Here is a 21,366-nt window from a genome sequence, read left to right as displayed (position 1 = left end):
GGGGAAGCGTGTGTGCGCACATGCGTGTGTGCACGGGTGTGCACGCATGGTGCTGCTGCGTGACAGGGTTTGCACGCCCCTGCAGAGGGGCCCACGGGTGCTCCTGCTACACCGTTGCATGAGGGGGGTTGTGCGTGTGCACGGGGCAGCGTGTGCGCGCGCGCACACACGCGTACATTCCTGCTGTACACACGTACGTGTGTGTGACACCATGTCCCCAGCTGAGCGTGCAAACACATACATGTGCGTGTGCACGTCCCCACTGTATCTGTGTGTGCGCGTGTGCACACCCCCGCCGCACACGTGTGCGCTCGCGTGTGGTCCGTGTAGGGCAGAGCACCCCATGCTAACCCTCCCCACTGCGCTGCCCCTGCACACAGGTCCCCACGGGAAGTGACACCCCAAAACCAGGGCCTCTCCCGGGGCCGCCCAAGCGGTTGACGGCACTGCCCACGCAGACCAGCATCATCCCACGCACCACGGCCGGCTCAGCCCCACTGCCCCCACCCAGACAGGGACGGACCCACGCCGAGGACGGCGGCCACAGGCCAGGCTGGCAGGACGGGCACCGGCGGTGCCGCTTCCCTGACGCACCGGTAACCTCCCCTCCGCACGGTCTCACCCCCCCCACCCTCGCTTCCTGCAGGGCGGCACCACCGGCACAGCCACGCTGCCGGGCCCAGCCCCGGTGAGCTCCACGGCAGGCACGCGGCCTCTGCCACGCCACGGGGGTCCGCTTTGCCCCAGCTCTGCGCTGCCCACCGCAGGCGTGCCCTTAGAGGGAGAGCCCGGGGTGCTGGGCCTATCCGAACCCCTGCCCAGGTCCTGCCACGTGCAAGGGGCAGGAGGAGCACACGCGTGTGCACGGCTGGAAACTGGTGGGAAAATGCAGGCCAGCCTGGCCACGCGCAGCAAGCAGGGAACGTGCATGAGCAGATGCGCGTGTGCACGCGTGTGCGCACACGGCAGTACGCACACGCACAGCAGCGTGCGCACACGCACCCGGATGCTGCGGGCACCCTCCCGCCGGCACGGCCGCACTCTGCACACCCACGCACCCCAGCCTTGCACATGCCGGCAGCCCCCCCCCACCTCCACCCCTGGCCCCAAAGTGAGCAGCCAGGGCCACCCCGCTTTTATTTCCAACCTGCCCCCTCCAAAGAGAGGGGGGGGGTTGGAAAGGGGAGAAAAACAAAACAGAATAAGAAAAAGGCCGGGAGGCGTGTGCGTGTGTATGTGTGTGCAAGTGTGTGCGTGTGTGTCTGCGCAGAGCAGATCAGCAGCGCCTGTTTAAATAATAATAGAAAGTCAAAGGCTTTGCTTAGCCAGCAGGTTTCTGAACAAAAGCCCAGCGCTCCTCCAACTTCCTGCAGCGAACATGACAAATGTCTGCTTTGACTCATTTACCAGCGCTGGAAAGAATGTGGCTGCGACGGAGGGGACGGAGGGGACGCGGGCCGGTGGCACTGCATGGCTCGGCCACGGCACGGCTGTGCCATGCACGCACGCCAGCGGCCGCCCCACCGGGCAGCGCTTCCCGTCCCGCGCCGATGGCAACAGGAAGAAACAGAGATTAAAAAAAAAAACAACCAAAAAAAACCCCAAAGCCTTAATGCAGAAGCCAAGAGGAACTGGGCGAGGGGAGCGCCCCGCACGAAGCCCCGTGGCACCAGGGGGACGAGGACGCCCTGCCATGCGCCCTGTCCCACCGCCACGTCCCACCGCCCCGCCAGCAGCCTGGAGCCACCGGAGTGGGCCCCCCCACCCCCCAACAGCACCCCTCGGCCCCACTTCTTCCTGGCCCCACTCACGTGGGCGGCCGACGCTCCGGGGAACGCAAGATGCCCCCGCAAGCACGATGGAGACCTGGCCACGAAGCCCGTGGGGACACCACGGAGGACACCCTGGCACATTTGGGAGCGCAGCGTCACGGGACGTGGGCAGGGACGCCCGGGACCCCCACGCAAACCCACCCGTCCCAGCCCTGGGAGTAGGGGGGGCCCCGGCCCCTTCCCCCCATCCCCACGCCGGCACCTCGGGGCCCAGCAGCCCCCCTCCCGCCCGCCCACTTCAAAAGACCCCATTTATCCCCTTCAGCGGCTTTTGAGCGCGGCGAATTCCCGGCCGGCGCAGGCGGCTCCCCCCGGCCCCCGTGACAGTGATAGAAAACCTCCGCCGTAATGGGCTTTCCCAGGCGCGGGGGCCCAGCGCCCAGCCCGGCCTCATCAATCTTCCCCGGGTGGGGATGGGGGGGGGACGGGACCGTGGGGGGGTCCCCAGCATCGCACCCCACAGGGGCTCCCCTGCCCCGAGCGGGGCCCCCATAGCCCCGCCACCCTCACCACCCCCCCCGCCCACGGCCCCCGGCCTGCAGGGAGCACGTTTTGCTCATTAATTTTTAAAAATTAATTAATTACGGGGCGCTGCGGGGGAGCGGCTGCGGCGCGGAGGAAACCGGAGCCAGCGGGTAGGGTGACAGGCCGGACCCGGCCGCGGGGGCCCCCCGTCCCGGCAGCCGAGAGCTGGGCTGGGGGGCCCGGCTGCAGGGGGAGGGGGGGGCCGCGCTGGGGTCCCATTTCCCGCAGCCTGGGAACCGGGGCGGAGGGAGGGTCCCCGGTGGGGGTGGCAGCCCAGGGAGACCCTCGCGGGGCGACGGGCGGAAATCCCTTATGGCCCCCCGAGACCCTCCGTGTGGGCCAGCGCTGGGCGAGGGGAGGGGACCCCCAGGGTCAACCGGGCCCCACGGCAGAAGGCCACCGCCGAGCCCCCTGGGGACGGGGATGAGGGCACAGGCGCAGCCCTGGCACCGCCACGCGCACCGCCACGCGTGCGCACACCCGGCACGGGGACACGGGCGGCCGCGTGCGGCGTGCACGCACGGGCGCGCGGGCACGGGCACACGCACAGTGGGCTGGGCGCTGAGCAAACACACGCACGCACACACACACCCCCCCCCTCACGGCTGCTCAGCCCTGCGCACACTTGCTACACGCATGCACACACACACACACCCCGCCCCAGCTGTGCGCACACGGGCGTGCACACACACGCGCAGGCACAGCTGGCAGCGCACGCGCGCAGCGCCACGGACACGCACGCAGCCAGCTCCACGTGCACATGGATGTGCACACCCCCTTGCACGGGGTGCACGCACGCGCGCACCCCCCCCCGCAGCGTCGCACACACAATCACACACATGCACACCCAGCGTGCGAGCGCACGCGTGCCCACACACAGCTCTGAGCCTGGCGAGGCCCCACTCCGGCCCCGGGTGCCCCCCCCCACCGTCCCCTGTTCAGCCCCACATCGGGGCCCAGTGTGGGGCAGGGGGTCCCATTCCCACCCCGCAGGGGAAGCTGCAGCACTTGTGCCGGGGGGGTGGCCGTGCCTGGGGGTCCCCCCAGGGCCATGCCCAGCACCTCTGCTCACTTTCCCTTTGCCGGGTGTTCTCGACTCGCGGCACGAAGGGCCCCACCTGGGACGGCGGCTCCCAGGGCACCCAGGGACACCCACCTCAGGCCAGGGGGGGTGCAACGGGCCCCCCCTGCACCCACGCCCAGGGCGAGTGGGGCAGCCCCCAGCACCACGCACAGATTACAGCAGATCCCATTTCCCCGCACCGAAGACAAAGCACGCAGCACCCCACGGGGCCAGATCCGGCACCAGCAGCCCTCCTGCAGCCCCAGCGCCAGCAGATCCCTGTCCCGACACCCACAGCCCCGGCGGGGCGCCCAGCTGAACCCCGGGGAGGGGGGGCATCTGCACCCCCAGGAGGGCCCAGCCGGATTGGCCCCGGGACCAGGCAGCTGCAGCACATCTGGCGAGGGCGGGCTGGCGGCGGGGCCAGACGCATGTGAGGAGGGGGTGGCCACACCAGGCCCCTCCGTGGCCCCCCAGCCCCGAGTTCCCCCCAGCTGGGACACGGACCCTGGTGTTTCCCTGCCAGCCCCGCCACCAGGAGGGCGAGCAGGAGCATCCTGCCTGGGCACACACCAAATACTGTAGGACCTACACAAACAGGACACCCACCAGGCTGTACAGGTGCTGGGGGGGAGGAGGGGGCAGACACAGTGCCCCCACCCCCTGGGATCCCTGAGCACCACAGCAGGGAAGGGCAAGGGGAAACTGAGGCACGATCCACCCAGCAGCCCTGCCTGGCCCCCTGCACATGGCCCCCATCCCCAATGCCAGAGAAGCAAGGGCGGGGGGGGGGGACAGGACAGGCACCCCCCCCCCAGCCGGTTCCCACAACACCGTGCTGCGGGAATGGCCCCAGAGCCAGCGCGGGGGAGGGGCCCCACCCGCCACCACCCAGTCGTTGAACTGGTCCCACTGGGTCCCACCGCCGCCGGGGCGGCTCCGGCGGGGGACAGCGCCCGAGGCCGGCCCTGCCCGGGCCTGCACCGTCCCCCGGGGCCAGGGACGGGTTGGGGGGGGCCCCCGCCACACCCCGACCCACGGGGGCCTCCCCGACGGCGGGTGCCGCGGGGCACCCATGCCGGCACGGCGCGGGAACGGGCAAGGGCGCCCGTCTGCAGCGGTGCCGGGGATGTTCCGGAAGGGGTCTGGCAGCCGCCCCACGGCACCCAGCGAGGATCCGGGGAAACTGAGGCACGCCGCGAGCCGTGGGCTGGGGTCACGGTGCGGGGAGGACCCCGTCCGGGAGCCCACCTCCCACGGCTCCCAGCTGCCGGCGCGGCGGGGTGGTGATTACCGGGGCCGTGATGGACGACCCTGTCAGGGGGAAATTGAATCAGGAGCAGACGCGATGATTGCCTTCATCGCCTCCCCCACGGGCGGCCCCCGCGCCGCCGGCGAACAAAGAGCCGCCGTGGGGACGCAGCGCGGCACCGGCCTCCCCGGCCCCCTGCCACCACCGAGCCCCCCATCTCCCAGCCCGGCCGCGGTGGGTGCCGGGGACGGTGACAGCCAACGGCCCCTAACCAAGGCCAGCTGGGCCGTTAACAGCCGGGGTATAAACACAGCCATTAACGAAGGCGGCCACACAGCAGCAATTAACTGACACACACCTCGCCGGGTGCCACTGCCCGCTCGTGCCTCAGTTTCCCCAGCGGCACCACTAATGGGGACACATGGGGAGAAGCACCCAGCGCTCGCTTCCCACTGGACAAGGAGCCGATGCCCCCCAAACCAAGGTCCCCACGGGTGGCGATGAGGTGGCTGGCAGCAGGGAGACCCCCACCCTCACCGGTGCCACCGCCCTGGGGCCGTTTACAGACCAGTGCCGGAACAGCAGCCTGGGGGTGGCACCTGTGTCCCACACTGGGGACAGACCCTGGCACAGAGGGGTCCCCACGCGCCCCAACCCCAGTACCAGGGGTCCCACAACCCCCCCCAACGGTGCCACGGTACTCACTGGCAGGCGACGGGGTGCTGTATCCGCTGACGGGCAGCTGGTGCTGGATGCCGGCCAGCGTGCTGGGCGGCGAAAGCCCCCCCAGCATGTGGGGGAAGAAGAAGGCGTAGGGGGGCACGGGGTAACCGTTGAGGTGCCCCCCTCCGGGCGTGGGGCAGGAGCTGCTGTTGCTAGCCATGGCGGGGGTCTCCGTTGCAGGGCAGGGGCTCTCAGATGCTGGGCACGGGGGCCGAGCAGAGCATGGGGCCCACGGGCGACCCGCTGCCCGGCGGCTGTCCTCGCTGGCGGCGCTGGCTCCCGCGACACTGAGGGGGGGAGTAGAGAAGGGGGGGGTTAGCAGAGGGGCTGGGATGCCTGGCCCCCGCCCCGATGGGGCACCCACCCACCGTGCCTCAGTTTCCCCAGATACCACCACCCGCCCCCCCAAAAGGGGCCGCATCCCCTCCCGGCCCCAGGAGGGCGCAGCCGGCCGGGCGCAGCGCTCCCCACGAGATTAACGACAATCCCCCAGATTAACGACACCGGGACCGGCGGGGCCCGGCAGGCACAGGTCGCTAATCCCGGCTTAGCGGGCGAGGGGGCAGGGGACGGGGGGACGGTGTGGGGACACTGTGGCCCCACAGGGCAGCCCCTTAGGCCAGGCGTCATGCAACGGCCCCAAACCCGCTCCCCCAAGCCTGCCTTGGGAGCAGGGGCGCACGGGTGGGGGGTCCCAGGATGGCAGCACCCCTTGGCCCAGCCTGGGGGGCTGCGAGGCAGCTGGGGGGGGCAGGGGACAGGCACACCGAGGTCCCCTGAGGACAGCGGCTCCGCTCCAGCCCAGCTCTCTGCTGTCACGGCTGCGCGCCCCCGCCGGCTCCGCTCCCCCCAACGCCCGCGCCGAGGGCAAGGGGGCTCAGCCAACCGGCCCCCGGGGCAGGAGGGGGCTCACCCACCCCACCCCCAACCCCGAGACTGGCACCCGGAGGGGGGTGTCAGCCTGGCCGCCTGCCACAGGGCCGGGCTCTGCCCTTCGAGGCGCAGCCACCGCCATGTGCCGGGTTGCGCCGGCAGCTCCCACGCCAACCCGGTGGGGCACGGACCCCACGGCCCGGGCCAGGCCGGGGGGTGGCGGTGGGAAGGGGGGCACGGGGCTTTCACAATCCCGGGCTGGCTGTTTATTTAAGCGCTGGCGCGGGGCCCGGCGGGGGCTGTTTATTTGCCGAGAGTGCTGGCTCCCGGCCCCGCGGAGGCGGAAAAGGATCCAGAGGAACAAGGCTGGGCCGCCCGGCGAGGCGCTGGGGAGGGGCTGGGCCGGGCACAGCCCTGCCTGTGTGTCCCCCCCCCAGCACCCAGCTGGGTGCACCCACTGGAGACCAGACCCCCCATCCCGCCAGCTCACACCAGCACCCACAGCCCCGCTGCTGCCCCCCACCCGTGGGGACCCACTGGAGCATCCACGGGGAGATCCATGGTCCAGCTGCCCCCAGGGTGGGCACCCAGCAGTGGCTGGGGTGGGGGTCACGTCACCCTCCCCCCCCCCGCCGGCACAGGGCGCCCTGCCAGGTGCTGCAGCGCGTGCGGGATTCCCACGGGCACTGCCGGGGCACGGTGCCGGATGCCAGGTCAGCATCCGTCCCGGGCACAGGGGCCACGGCTCAGCCCCGGATAGGGGATGGCCCTCCCATGGGGTCCCCACATGGGGCTACAGGGACCCCACCCCCCCCAGTGTGGGGGGGCTGCCCGGGACACCCCCCAAGTCAGGCCGTGGCCCCCGAGCCGCGCTGGCCGGGGGGAGCAGGGGGGAGGGAGGCGCGGGAAGAACTGTTTATGTTTGCCGGTGCCAAGTGCTCGCTGGGCACCGCGCCAGCCACGCCGGGGCCCAATTACTCAACCGCTCCCGCTCCCCCCCCCTCAACCCCCCCCCCCCCCCCCCACTGCCGGCCCTGGGACCGAGCGAGGCCAGCACCGCCGGGCTGGCCACCGTGCACCCCGAACCTGGCAGGCGGCTGCTGGCCCCTTCCCAACACCCCAGGGGACCAGCAGCGGCCAGGAGGGTGCAGGGAGTCCGGCCAACCCCGCTCCCGTGGGTCCCCGTGGGCAGAAGGAGCTGCAGCCCAGAGGAGCCCCCACGGGCCCCCCGTGCCGGCACAGACCCCGGCCCGTGGCTGCTCCCCAACTGGGGGGCCCTGGGCATCCTGAACAGGCCCTGCTCCCAAAGCGCCCCAGGCCAGCGGCGTGGGGCAAGGGGCTATGCAGCCCATCGGGGGGTGTGTGGGGGGGCCTGTGCTCACCCTCCCCGGCGCCTTTTCCTCCAGTCCCCGGCAGGAGCTGGACGGAGCCCGGAGCTTCCTGGAATCCAGCGCCTCGTTCCAGCCCCACAGAAAACACGGCCGCGGGGCCCGGGCCAAATCCCAGCCACGAGGAACCTCCCGCCCAGGCCGGGGGCGGCCCCCGGGAGCGGACGGACGGACAGACGCCCGGACGCCCGGATCCAAGCGGTTCCCAGGGCCAGCAGCAGCACGGTTTGGGGGGGGACCCACGGCTCCCCGAGCTACCTTCCGACCACGACCCCAACCATGACCACCCTACGCACCCAGACAGGCTGGCCCGCAAGAGACCCCGACCAAAAACGCAGCCCTCCCCAGTTGTGACCCCAGGCTGGATTCACTGCACACACCCAAGCAGGGCCGCATCCTGCTCCCCTGCGCCTGGCATGGCCAGCGCGGCTAACCACAGAGCAGCAGGGATTGCACCGGGACAGCGACACCCACCTCCCCAGCGGCCGTCCCCAGCCCTGCCCGTCGAGGGGGCCAAGCAGCACCCCCCCATTCCCACCCCCCGGGCTCCCCGAACCCCCTGGTGCAGGCAGCACCCCCAGCCCCGGTGCCCATGTCACACCACCAAACCCAGCCACGCTTCCTGCCGGGGCACTCACCGATGGCAGTGCCAGCGCCCGGATGTGACACGCCAGCGAGCGGGGGCACCGCCCTGCGTGTGTGTGTCGTGTCCCCCCCCCCCCCAGCACCGTGGGGGCAAGCGGGGCCAGGGTTGCTGTGGGGTACCTGGCGGGGCAGTGGGCAGTGACCGAGCCCTTCCTGTCATGCCTGCGGGCACCGCGCTCCCGGCCGCAGCTTCCCCTTGCCGCTCTCGATTCCTGGGCGGCCAGGTTTCAGTTCAGCCACGGCCCCCTGCCACCCTGGACTCCGTCACCCTGGTCCCCTGCCACCCCAGAGCCCACGGCCCCAGCCCCCTGCCAGCCCACTCTGCTCCCCAAACCTGGCAGGGGTGGCTGCTGCCCACGTCCCCCATCCTCACCGGACAGGTCACTGGGATACCCCAGTGCCAGGCCGCCCCTGCGGGCGCATGGGCAGAGGGAGGGGGTGCTGTGCCCCCGCCCGGTGCGGGGGGAGCAGGGTGGCCCAGCTCCGCTGGCAGCCTCCCGGGCAGGGCAGGAAGCACCCACGAAGCTGCTGTGCGGTCACAGCCTGCGGTTTCCTCGCTGCTGTCGGCACCCAGCCCAGGGCGGCCTCACATGCGAGGCCGAGAGCCCGGCTGCCCCCCCCCCGCTGCCACTGCCCCCCCGGTCCCCCGTCCCCATCCCCAGCTCCCCCTGGGCCAGCCAGCGCCGTGCAGGGGGTGTGAGGTGCCCCCCTGGCAGGGCCACCGAGCGAGACCCCCTCCCCGTAGCCCCGAAGCATCTCGGCCGTGAGTCACCGTCACGTTTCTCACGTCCCCGGGCAGGTGTGAATCATGCCCCAGCCCTGCGGCAGGGCCAGAGCCGCCGGCGGCACACGCTCGGCACAGGCAGCGTGCACCCAGCCCCAGTTCGAGGGGACCTGGGGGTCCCGGGGCCGGTGTGGGCCTCAGGACCCGCATGCCGCTCCCAAGGGCCAGCGGCACACCCGGGGGCTCGCTCAGCCCCACGCAGGTCCCCGGGCGGTGCCGATGTCGTCACACCCTGCAGGCCAGCGGCAACCCAGGCCCGGCCACCACCGCGGACACGGGGCCAGGGACATCGCGCTGGCCAGCAGGGACGGCGTCCTTGCCGGCGGCGATGGTGTTCGTGCTGGTCTCCTCATGCCGTGGGGGCACAGCGGCACCCAAGGGAGCGGCTGCTGACCCCGCAGCGTGGGTCCTCCCCCCCGGCACCCCCACATCCCACTGCCGGCTGGGAGCCACAAACTGAAATTCCACCTGTCGCGGCCGGGCCAGCTCCGGTTACGCCGGGAACGCGCCGCTCCGGTTACACCTCCCGCACCCGCCGCCAGACGCGCCATTCTTCTGCAGGAACAGGTGCCCCGGCCCCCACCACGGCCCCTGGGATGGGCACGACCGTGCCACGCCGCCGCCGGCACCAGCACTACCGCAGCCCGGCTGCCCCGTGGGTGCCGGCTCACTGGATCCTGGAAGGAGCAGGCCAGTCCGGCTCAGCCCCTCGCACCGCAGGACAGCCCCGCAGCACCCTGGGGACCCCCACCCGCACCCTGGCACCCCCAGGCCCAGCCCGGCCCCCACCCTGCGATACAGCCCTGACCCTCAGGACCAGCCCAGGGAACCGCAGGTCCCGCAGCCCTGCCTGCTGCCGGTGGGGGGGTCACGGTCCCAGAGTGCCCCATCCCGGTTCCCCGCCAGCTCCCGGGAAGCGGTGGGATTGTGCCACGGCAGCCGCTCGCAGCAGTCCCCGGTTGTTTTTAGCCCTGGATGCGGCGCACAGCCGGCGCCCTGGGAACGGCGTGCCGGGAACAGCGCGGCCCCAGACAGCCCTTTCTGGCTCGGCGACAGCCGGCAGACAAGTGCAGCTGGCTGCGCCGCCGGCCCGCGGCACGGGGGCCGCTCGGGACACGGTGCCCGGGGCCGGCGTGGGTGGACTCAACGGGCAGGCAGCCGCTCGACACCCCCAGACACCGGGATGTGGTGGCACCGCGCTCCTGGCCTGGGCAGGCTCCTAGGGGCTGGGAGCCGGACGGGCAGGACCAGGACCTGGCATAACCTGGGCAGCCGAACCACCCTGGGCCGCGGGCACCACGACCCACCGTGCCACAACCGGGCCGGCTGCAGGAGGGCGTGCAGACGCGTGCCACTGCCGCGTTCCCCTGTCACAGCCCGGCAGCCGTGGCTCAGCCGGGGACAGCGGAGGCTGGGGCGGGCGCACGCGGCCCCTCGCTGGGCCCTGCCACGAGCCACCCCCCCCCCCCAGCTCCCCCCCAACCCCCCCCCCCCCCCCCGCTAAGCTGCCTCCAGCCGCAGGGAGATTAACCCATTTTCCGTAATCAGCACATGTGTCACCGCAGATATGATCGCAGCCCCCCCACGCCTGCCGGCACCACAGCCCTTCCCTCCAAGCCCCGGGGCTGGCAATGCCACGGGGGGGCCCTGCTGCACAGGGGTGCCATGGGGGGGCTCCGGGCACGTGCCGTGAGGCCCCCAGAGCTTTGCCAGCCGAGGGCCCCCCTGAAGTGCTGCAACAGCACCCCAAAAAGGGCCAGGGGACCCCGGAATCCAGCCACCCCCTCGGTGGCAGCGCTGGCATCGGCACGGGTCCTTGCCGGGGCAGGTGGCCGGCGCAGCCGAGTGTGGCACGTTGACACGCCAAAGCCTCCTGGTTATAAATAGAGCCGGAGCCGTGGAGCTGGTGAATCCCGGTGCTGCAGGGCAGGCGGCGGCACGGGCCCTCCCCAGGCTCGGCGGCTGCGACACCGCTCCCGGCAAGGGGACCGAGCGGCAGGGACCGAGCGGCGGGTGTGCAAGGACAGCCGGGCGAAGCCGGGTAGCCCGGCTGGGGTGGGGCACCCACAGGCACCGGGCAGTTTGGACCGGGGCACGGGGCTCTGCCCTCCTCCCTGGCCGTGTCACCCGGGGAGCGGGGGCCACGAGCGGTGGACGAGGGGACCGGGCACCCGCCGGCATTCCCGGTGCGAGCATCCGCGGGGCCACGCGCGTCCCCGCGCCGCAGCAAGGTCACCCCCAAGGGCAGGGCGCGGGGGCCCACGGGTGACATATGGCCCGGGAGCGGTGGCCGCGGGGCCGCTAAGCCACCGAGCCGTCACCCGCTAATCCCGGCACGGAGGCCGGCGCTTGGGGCACCGCACCCAGAGCCGCTGGCCGGCGCCTGCCCGGCCCCCCTGAGCGGCGGGACTGGTGGGGAGCGGTGTGACCACCGCGGGGAAGCACCCCTGTCCCCCTGTGTCACCGCCCCCCCCCCCACCCCGAGCTCGCTGGGCTGCGGGACGGCCCCCACCACCCAACGAGGTCAAAGGTCAGAGGCACAGATTTAGGGGACACCCTGGCTCCAGCGGGCAAGGGGGCCTCAGCCCCAGCCCTCCGCCCCCCGCCCCCCCCCCCCGCGGTCTGGGGCACCGCTGCCCATCCCGGGGGGCTCCCCCCACCCACGGGGCCGCGGACGGAGGGGGGGGGGGGCACACACACAACAACACACGCCCGGTGGGCCCCCCCCCCCACTCTCCCCTCCGCCGCCAGGAGCCCGCGGGGGCTCCGCCGCCCCCGGGCATCTGCCGCGGCGGGGAAGGCGGCGACCGGCGCCCCCCGCCCGCCCCCCCCAGCCCCGGCCCCGCCGCCGCGCCAGCGCCCTGTCAGCCGCGGAGAGCGATGGCTTCCTCCGCCCGCCGGCCAGGAAACGGCGCAGACGCCGCTCCCGCCCCCCCCCCCCCCCCGGACCCCGGCCCCGGGGCCCCGGTCTCCGCCGGCGTCTCCCCCCCCCCCCCCGTCCGCTCCCCGCGCTCCGGGCCCCGCTCACCCGACGGGTCCCGCCGTCCGCGCCCCGGTGCGTGTGTGTGTTGTCCCCCCGCACCCCGAAAAGGGGAAGCTGCCCCGGCCCCCCCCTCACCCGCCCCCGCCGGGGAGGGGAAGGCGGACGGCGAGGGGGGGGGGGGACGGGGGACGTGGCTTCGCGTACCGGCGGCCCGGGGGGGGGGGGGGGGGGCCGGTGATCCCGGGAGGGGGCAGCTCTAGCACCGCGGTCCGTGGCGGTATCCCGGACCCCCCGGGGTGGGGGACCGCAGCTCGGCGCGTCGGGGGTGCCCCGAACCCTCAGCGGGGGGGGGCAGCGCAGCCGCTTGGGAGCGTCCAGCCAGCCCGGTCCCGGGAGGGGGGGAACCTCAGCACCGGTTACCGGAGGGGGGGGGGGGGGGGGGGGGGGGGGGAAACAGCACCGCCAAGGCCAGGAGTGGGGGGGGGGGGGCAAAGCCACGATCCGGGACCCGGGCCGGGGGACAACGCTGCCCGTCTGGGGCTCAGGGCAGCCACAGCCAGGCGGGGGCCCTCCCCCCCCCCGCGGGGACCCCATCATGGAGACTGAGCGAGGGGGATCCCCAGGATTTCCCCCCCTCTCCTCCCTTACCGGAGGGGGATCCCCAGCACCGCCTCCCGGAAGGGGGACCCCCCCCCACCCCCCTAGGACCCCCAAGAAACCCCTCCCGGGGCAGGACCCCCAGCAGCCCCTCCCGGGGCGGAGACACCCCCCCCCCCCCCAACCCACCACGGGGCGGGGGGGACGACGACGACGGGGGTGTCCCGGCTGCACGGCGGGACAGCACCCACCACCCTCACCCGGTCCTCGGCCCCCCGGGAGGACACCCCCCCCCCCCCGCCCCGCCACCGGCACGACGCAGCGGATCCCCCCCCCCCACCCCCCCCCCCCCCCCCCCCCCCCGCCCAGCACCGGGGAGGCGGTACCGGAGCCGCGGCAAGAGCCTCCCTCCCCCACCACGGGGGCCCACTCGTTTACCTGATCCCGGCGACCGTCACCCCGAAATCCTTAAAACCGAGAAGCTCCCGGTGGCGGTTGCATGGCGGAGGAAGAAGAGGCACGGGGAAAGACCCGGCCTGGGAGGTTGAGGAGAGGGGAGAGGAGGGGGGGGGGGGGGAAGGGAAAGGGGGGGGGAAAAGGGGGAAGGGGGGGTTAACGGGATTTGGGGGGGGGGGGGTAGAGGGAGCTTAACGAGCGGCGGCCGCGGCCATTGCGAGTCATGTGCTCGCGGGGAAACTTTACCCGGGGCTGGGCCGGGCGGGGCGGCGGCGGCGGCGGCGGCGGAGGGCGGGGGGGGGGAGCGAGGGAGGACGCCCCGCCCCTCCCGCCGGCCACGCCCTCGCCCCGCCCCTCCCGCCAATGGGGTGCCGCCTCCGGCGGCGCCCCATTGGCGGGAGGGGCGGGGCGAGGGCGTGGCCGGCGCTGCATTGGAACTCTTTGAAGTCTCCAGAAGGCGGAAGGGGAGAAAGTGGGTGCGCGCGCCGCGCGAAGGTGTGTGTGGAGCGGAGGGGGGGGGGGGGGAGCTCTTAAAGGGGCCGCGCAACCGCAGCCTCGTTGCCCCTCTTCCCCCCCCACCCCGACGCTCGCCCAGGGGCAGCCTCGGCACAGCCCCACGCAGGGAGGGGACCGCGCAAGAGCCCCGTGGGAGCTGTCGTGGGAAGTCATAGATGCGAGGAGGCCGGGCAGCCTCAGCGGACGCGCTGTGGGGGTCCCGCTGTCCCCCCCTCCACGGCCGCTGGGTGCCTGTCAGCCCCCGCGGTGCCCACGCCAGGAGGGCTGGGTGCCTACCAGGCCGCTCTGAGCAGCGCTCCCGTGCCTCAGTTTCCCCCGTGTGCTCAGCAAAGCGAGGTGGGACACCCCGGGCCATGCGTGGGCGGCGAGGCCCACGCACCCACCCACGGCCCGGTGCAGCCGCCGACCTCCTCCCCAGCACGCCGGGGCTGCCGACCGCGGCGAGGCCCAGCCGCCGGCATGTGCTCAGCCGAGAGGAATGTGCCAAATCACTCCCAGATGTGCGCGGCGGCCAGCCCGCCACCCCCCTCCGCGGCCCACCGGGGTGGCCGCCGGGCACCGGGGACCCCACACCGCCCCGTCGCAGGGCTGCCCGCGGGGCCGAACCCGTCACCGGACGGATCCTGCCCGGCCACAGGGCCCAGCCCCAGCCCGTCCCGCGGCGTCGGGGTGCCGAGGTCCGGCGAAGCACGGGCAGGACGGCGGGATGCCGGGGCGCGGACGGGAGGTGTCACTGGGGCAGGGCTGCGTCCCTGGTGTCACCGTCTTGCCGAGGCCCCGCAGCCCTCGCCCGGCAAGGGGGCCCCGGTGTCGGTGCGGTGGGGTCGTGCAGGGTCCTGCCCCGCACCCCCGGTCCCGGTGCCCGGCAGGAGCGCAGCCGAGCGGAAAGGGGCTGTCAGATGGAATCTGGGTGCCGGCGGTGACGGCGCGGCGGGAGGGGGCCGTGCCCGCCACGTGGCCGCTTATGTAAGGAAAGTGCAAGGGAGGACAGGGAGGCGGCCGGGGCGCTGGGGACACCGCCACGGGGACACCGAGCCCCCGCCGCGCACATGCGGGCGGTTGCGCAGCCGGACACGCACGCTGGGAGCTGCCCGCGGCGCAGCCGGGCGCTGCCCGGCCCTGTGGGCTTGGCACGTGCGTGCAAGAGCGAGGGGATGTGGGAACACGTGTGCCAGAGTGGGGGGGACGAGACCCCGCCGACCCCTCGGCCTCCCCGTGCTGCTGCTGCCGCTCCGGCTGCCGGCCCTGGCGTGAGGCCTGGGTGTCCCAGGGTGTCCCAGGGCCGGCGGAGACGTCGGCGAGACGCGGTGCTCCCAGCGCGGTGCTGCCAGCCCCTCACCGAGCGGTGATGAACGGCTCCGGCGGGAGCTCCGGCACCCGCGCTGCTGAATCCATCTGCGCTATCGATTTTTCATCCACTGCGGCAGAGAGCGGAGCCAGGGACGGCACGACCACGGGCACCCCGGTGGGCTGGCATGGCGAGGGGACCCGCGTTCCCGCACCGTGGGGCCGCGTCTCCCATGCTGCCCCTGACCCCCACTGCGCAGCCGGACCACCCTGGGGACAGTGCCAGGACCAGGGACCCTCCAACCGTGCCATGGCATGCCCAGCACGGCCAGTCAGGCCCAGGTGTGGAGGGTGCTCCCCCCGTGCCCTGCCCGCAATCTGCCCGCGCAGCCACCACCTTGCCCAGCATGACAGCGGGCGCAGAGCGGGGTCCAGGGATGGAGCAGCCGGGGCCAGGAGGAGGTGATGTGGGAAGCAGGGGCACCGCGATGCCCACCCACGTCACCACGGCGTCACTGCGGTCACACACGTTGCCAGCCGCTTCCTTCCAGCCGCCGTCGCCGTGTGCCGCAGTTCCACGCCGTGGGGCTGCGTCACGGCTACGGGGCTGGCGCAAAGCAGGGTGCGGCCGCCGTGGCCCGTGGGGAGCAGGGGGGGGGCAGCCCATGCCCGGCTCAATTCTGCCCACGGGTGTGGGAATGCCGGTACCCGCTGAACCCGGCGGCCCGGTGACGCGTGGCTGGGCCACGGTCCCCGCTCAGCCTCGCGGTGTGGCGAGGGGGCAGGGACAGGGTCCCCCTCAGCCCCCCAGCACAGCAAAGGGACGGGGACATGGAGCAGAGCGGGCGCAGCCTGGCCTGAACCCGCCACCCCCCCCGTGCTGCCGCACACGTCCAACACATGGCAGCTCCGGCTATAAATAGCCCCGCGGCCGCAATCGGCTGAGCCGCACTCGGGGCCCGGCTGGGGCCGATGGCCACCCCCAGCCCCATGGCACCGTCCCTGCCTCAGTTTCCCCACTGCTCCCCACGGCAAATGGTGGCTGGGAAAGGACACGGTGGCCAGGGCCTGCCCGGTCCCCAGTGTCCCCTGGCACAGCGGGGATGGGCAGCGCCACAGCGTGCCAAAATGGGTGGGAAGGAGGGGGGGCTGCACCAGGACACCCGGTTCAACGGTGGAATCCAGCAGCCTCGCCAAGCTCTGCTTTGGCACTGGGTGCCCAGAGTGAGGACACAGCTGATGTCCCCCTGTCCTGCACCCCGTGGGGACCCTGCAAGCCATGGGGCCAGGGCCAGAATTGCGCCGGCACACACCGGGGCCACACCATGGGGCCAGGGGAAACTGAGGCACACCAGGGACACGGGCACCCCATCCCTGGCCGGGAGCTGCCAAGGAGGGCAGCGGGGGTTCCTGGGGGACAGGGTGGGATGGCTGGATGCAGGGCAGCGACGAAGCCCCAGCCCCTCCCCGCTCCCCCGCCTGCCTGGGGCCCCCGCACCCCCCCCCAGCCGGGGAAGCTGCAAAATTAGGTCAAAGCGTCTATTATTTAACACAAGCGGAGGAGCTGGGGCCAGGAGCTGGGGGGAGCCAGGGGGGGCTGCAACCCAGGAGAAGAGGGGTTGGGGTGGGGGGGGGCCAGGGCCAGGCCCCCACAGCCCTGGGGCAGGGAGGGAACAGTGGGGGGCAGAGGCAGGAGCCAGCGCTGAACCAGAATGACTTTATTATATTAATGCCAGGACATAGAGGGGGGCCCCGCTGTCCCCCCACCCTCCGGCTGAGCACAGCCTGGAGCTGAGCACACCCTGCACCCCCTCTACCACTGCCGGCAGTGGGACCCAGAGCGGGGCTGGCACCAGGACCCTCCTTCCTGCAGCCAGAGGCGTGGGGGGGGCCCAGAAGGCTCTGAACAAGCCGGGAGCCAACGCCTCCACGGGTCGTAGCAGGGAGCAATGCCGGGCCCTGGCGTCACACGTGCCGGCGTGGGCGAAGAGCCGGGAGCACCCGCTGTCCGCATCCATTGCTGTAAAAGCGCTGGGAACCCTCAGCTTCAGCCACACAAAAATAGTAATAATAATATTAATAAAACTGCCCCAGACTGAGGGCCCCAAGGCAGGACTCAACAAACAGCCGAGGTCTCTGGGAGCCATTTCCCCAGTCCCGCCGCGGCCCGGCCAAACCACGCGTCACCCGCCGAAGTCCCACCCGGGGCAGCGTCAGCCCAGCCCGTGCCGAGGGGCCGCGGGGAGGGGGCCGCCGGGGGGGGTTAGCGCAGCCCTTGGGCCAAGATGCTGCCCACCAGCGCCGCGTCCTGCAGCGCGTGCTCCACCGCCGCCTCCTCCATCTTCAGGGAGACCTGGGCAAGAGACGAGAACCGCTCAGCGCCGCCGGACCCCGCCACGCCGCCGGACCCTGCCCCGCCGCCCCCTGCCATACCTTGGCCAGCCGGGCCTCCTTGGCCTTCTTCAGCTCGAGGACGCCGCGGGACTCCAGGAGGGTGACGAGGGACAGACACTCGGCCTGGTCGACGGCGGGGAGCTGCTGCCGCCGGCAGACCTGGCCATAGGTGTCGTGGAGCTGGGGAAGGCAGGACGGGTGTTATGCCGTGGCACCGCAGGCAAGGGAGACCGCGGGCACGCCCGCCCGCTCCCCAAATCCAGCCCCAAGCGGGTCCCACCGCCACTCACCTTCCCCAGCGTCACCTCCGGGCTGCGCAGGTGCCGGGCGAGCAGCAGCAGGGAGCAGAGCAGCACCTTCTGCTGCAGTGGGAAGGCGTCCTGGGTCCCCCGGCCACCCCCGGCCAGCCGGTCCCCAAACACCTCCGAAATCACGCGGGAGACGTGCAGGAGTCCCACACGTTTAGGGACGGGGGATGCCGGGGAGTCACCTGTGGGACGGAGAGGGCTGCAGGGGACCTCGGCGGGATTTGCAAGGGGTGCGGGTGCCAGCACAGAGCAGGTGCCCCAGAAAGGGACCCTGGACCCACTATTAAGGCCAGCCCGGAGGTGTCCCCCGCAGGGCTTTGGCTCCGGCACTGCAGCCGGCAGCAGCTACTCACCACCAGGCAGCGGCTTGAGCAGGGTCTGGCTCCGCACCTCCAGCTCCACCACCTCCACGGCGCGCCTGGGGAGAGACAGCCCTGAGCACGGGGCAGAGCGGCTGCCCCAGCACGGGCACCCCCGGCACGGGGGAGCTGTGCGGGGTTCGCAGGGGCCACGCTGGCCCTGGGACCGCTGGGTTTTGAGGCAGGCGCTGACCTGCAGACATCCAAGGCCTTGCGAGCATCACCGGAGACCGCGGAGACCTTGCGGGCGCAGAACTGGAGCGCGGCGGCATCCAGGACGGGGTCACCAGCCACCTGCCGAGGCACCGTATGCTGTCAGCCTGCGTGGGCAGAGACACCTCCCCCCCCCCCGCCGTGTCCCCCTGCGTCCCCACCTGCCCCAGCCGCTCCTGCAGGATGGCGGTGAGCTGCTCCCTGGTGTAGGGTGGGAAGTGCAGCAGTTGGGGGCTGCCGGCCGGGCGGGTGCCGAGCCTGGCCAGGCTGCGGTCTGTCAGGTCCAGCGCGTTGGCCAAGCCTACGGGCACAGCGAGGTGAGGGAGGGAAGATGAGGGCTGTACCCCAAAGAAGGAGCGGGTGGGCAGGAGGGGGGTGCAAAGGGAAACCCCCCCATCCGCCCCCCAAAAGAAGGAGGGTCCCCAGGGCCGGCAGTGCCATGCTGCTGCGCACTCACCCATGAGGACGAGCCTAGAGCCGGGCAGCCGGGGCCACTCGAAAAGGGTGTAGAGCACGTCCTGCCCCTTGCTCTCCAGCTGGTCCAGCTCATCCAGCACCAGCAGGCTGCGGAGGCAGGGAGAGCCCGGGTCAGCCCCGGCTTTCCCCACCGCCCCTGCTGCCCATTCACAGTACCCCAAGCAGGGAGAGCCGCTGCCAGGGTCACCTCTCCCGGCTGGCCACGCATCGAGAGGAGACCCCGCACCGTCACCCCCCCGGGCAGGGAACTCACACCATGGGCCCCTGGGCCGTCAGCTGCTTCTCCAGCCTCCGCACGCCCTCCCGGCCGGCGGCCGCGGGCAGACCCAGCTGCTGTGCCACGGCGGGGAAGACGCCCTGCGGGCTGCTCAGCGACATGCAGTTCAGGACGATGGTTTTGCTCCCGGTGAGCTCGTCCTGCCAGGGATGGGAGCGTTACACTGCTGGCCACCCACCGCCACCCCGCCATGCTCGGCTCTTGCTCCTCCTGCCAGTGCCCCCACCTTTCCTTGCCAATCTGCTCCACCAGCACCCCCAAAACGAGACCCCCAGCTATGGCACACCTTGCAGTCAAGCAGAACGCGGCTCAGACAGGCTGTTTTCCCGGTCCCGGGGGCTCCGGAGATGTAAAGGCTACCGGGCTGGCGCCCACAGATGTGCTCCCGCAGAAACTGCCGGATGACACCCGTCTCTTTCTCCCTGGCGTAGAGTCGGTCGGGCACGGCCGCATGCAGCACCCGCTTCGCCTGCTGGTAGCAGGTGCCTGTGCCGAGGAGGGAGAGGGCTCAGGGGGGGTCCATGGCACCACCAGGACCCCGTCCCCCTCCCTGACTACACTTACCTTCCTGCCTGAAGAGTCGGGTGCGGGCAGGCTGCCTGCCAAGGCCCAAGCTCCGGGGGGTCTCCTGCCTGCGATGCCGAGGGGATGGCCCTGGGCTGCTGGGCTTTTCGGGGGAGGTCAGGGGGTCCCCAAAGAGCAAGCGGCGCCCCTGGTTTTCCTTACTGCGCTTGGCCGGGGAGGACGACAGGGCATGGGGGACGTTGCAGAGGTTGTCGTCACCTGCGGAGGAGACGGGTCAGCGGAGCAGTCGAGCGCGCGGGCCCGACTCTGACACTCTCGCGGTGCGCTTGTGTGCGAGCAAGAGGCTGTTTGTAACATGGTGTCGCTCTCCCTGGGGGGAGGCTTCGTGCTTCAGCCCCCCCCCAGGCCCCGCGGGAGCAGTTTTTGCTCCCGAAACCGGAGGAAGCCGCAAACGCAGCTGTGCAGGGGACGGGACGGAGCTGGGTCCGTCCGCCTGCCCCAGCCCCACCAGGGCAAGGTCCCAGCCTCACAGCTGCCTTCGGGAAAGGGATACCCCCCCACAGACCCCTTTCCCGGGGGGGTCCCAGGGGAGGGTGTAGGGGGCGCAGCTCACCCAGGCGCTTGCAGGGGCTCAGGGGCAGCGCTTTGGTCCGGGCTGAGTGTGTGCCCGGGGCCCTGGGGGAGGGCGAGAGCCGCAGGGCGGTGGGGTCGGAGCTGCCGGGGTCGGGGCCGCCTTTGCCCGGGGGGGAGGCGGCGATGCGGCGGGCGCTCCTCCTGCGGGGGAAGCCGATGGTGGACTGGTGCTGCGGGCTGCTGCTGGCCATGGCGGCGGCGGGGGGGGTGCGATCTGCGGGTGGAAGAACAACACCGGTCAGGAGGGGAGACCCCCGGCCCCGCGGCTCCCGGCCGCCCCCGCCTCCCTCCCCACCCCGCCCGGCTCTGCGCCCCCCCCAGCCCCGTCCCACCCCGCCGCTCCTGATATCCCCCCCCCCCCAAAGCCCCCTACCCCTCCCGACCCACCCACGTCTCCCCATCCCAGCCCCACATGCCCCCCCCCGGTGTCCGTCCGTCCGTCGTCCCCCCCCCAAGCCGCTGCCACCGACCTTGTCGCGCCAACTCAGCCCCGGCTCCGCACTTCCCGCCACCAGGCTGAGCTGGCCCCGCCCCCGCCTCCCCGTTGGCTGCGCTGCCCGCCGCCACCGCCAATCGCAAAGTCCCGCGCCAAGCGCTGCGGCGGGAGGAGGGAGCCGCTGCCGAGCAGCCAATAGGCGAGGGCGCGCGAGGCCTGCCGGGAGGTGTCGTGCGCGGCGCGCAAGGCGCACTGGGAGTTGTAGTCGGCCGGGCAGCGTACCCCCCCCCGCTCCCAGTGCCCCCTCCTGCCCCGCCCCCCCCCCCGCTCCCAATGCCCCCCTCCTGCCTTCCCAACACTCCCAGCCCCCCATCTCGCCTTCCCAGTACCAGCCTTGCTGCAGGCAGAGAACCCTGGCTCTCAGCGCCCTCCCCTCCCAAAAGAGGGGAGGGGGCCCCAGGGAGGAGCAGAGCACCCCTGCGGCTTAGGGACTCCCCCCTCTTCCGCAGCCACCCCCCCAGACACTGCCTTTGAAGAGTTGTGTATCTTTATTACTTTTATTTAAATGCAATTTCAAGCTCCTCAGTTTTTATTCTGTTCCCTCTTAAAACAGCCCCTCGTTCCCCGAGGAGGGGCAGCCAGCGCTCAGGGAGAACCTTTTTTTACCTTTATTTAAACCAAAGGACAGCGCTGGGGGGGGGGGGGGGAGGGAGGGGAGCTCATCCTTCAGAGAAACCCACCCCAAGCATCCCTCACCCTGCGTGCTGCCTCACTTCAGCCTTAACAAGGAAAGTTTCCATCGTTGTAGAAAAAACAAAAC

General features: G+C 72.3%; 2 protein-coding genes across 2 annotated transcripts in view; both read right to left on the bottom strand.

Annotated features, from left to right (window-relative positions):
- Nucleotides 1–13,238, bottom strand: part of RARA (retinoic acid receptor alpha) — a 36,411-nt gene extending 23,173 nt beyond the window's left edge. Inside the window, 1 exon segment of the mRNA XM_049801421.1 lies at nt 13,104–13,238. The gene's annotated coding sequence lies outside the window, so the exon portion shown is untranslated.
- A 3,406-nt stretch (nt 13,239–16,644) lies between these two features.
- CDC6 (cell division cycle 6) lies at nt 16,645–20,341 on the bottom strand. The gene is made up of 11 exons (XM_049801422.1): nt 20,091–20,341; nt 19,517–19,735; nt 19,239–19,438; nt 18,929–19,092; nt 18,656–18,762; nt 18,360–18,499; nt 18,179–18,279; nt 17,980–18,044; nt 17,609–17,808; nt 17,358–17,498; nt 16,645–17,277 (listed from the first exon to the last, which is right to left on the bottom strand). The coding sequence occupies exons 1-11, from the start codon at nt 20,299–20,301 to the stop codon at nt 17,188–17,190; spliced, it is 1,638 nt and encodes a 545-aa protein (XP_049657379.1). The 5' UTR covers nt 20,302–20,341; the 3' UTR covers nt 16,645–17,187.
- Between the last annotated feature and the right edge of the window lie 1,025 nt (nt 20,342–21,366).

This window comes from Accipiter gentilis, chromosome 5 (genome assembly GCF_929443795.1).
Source record: "Accipiter gentilis chromosome 5, bAccGen1.1, whole genome shotgun sequence".
Classification (NCBI taxonomy): Eukaryota; Metazoa; Chordata; class Aves; order Accipitriformes; family Accipitridae; genus Astur; species Astur gentilis.
Note: the sequence above shows the minus strand (reverse complement) of the source record. Positions and strands in the feature narration are given on the sequence as shown.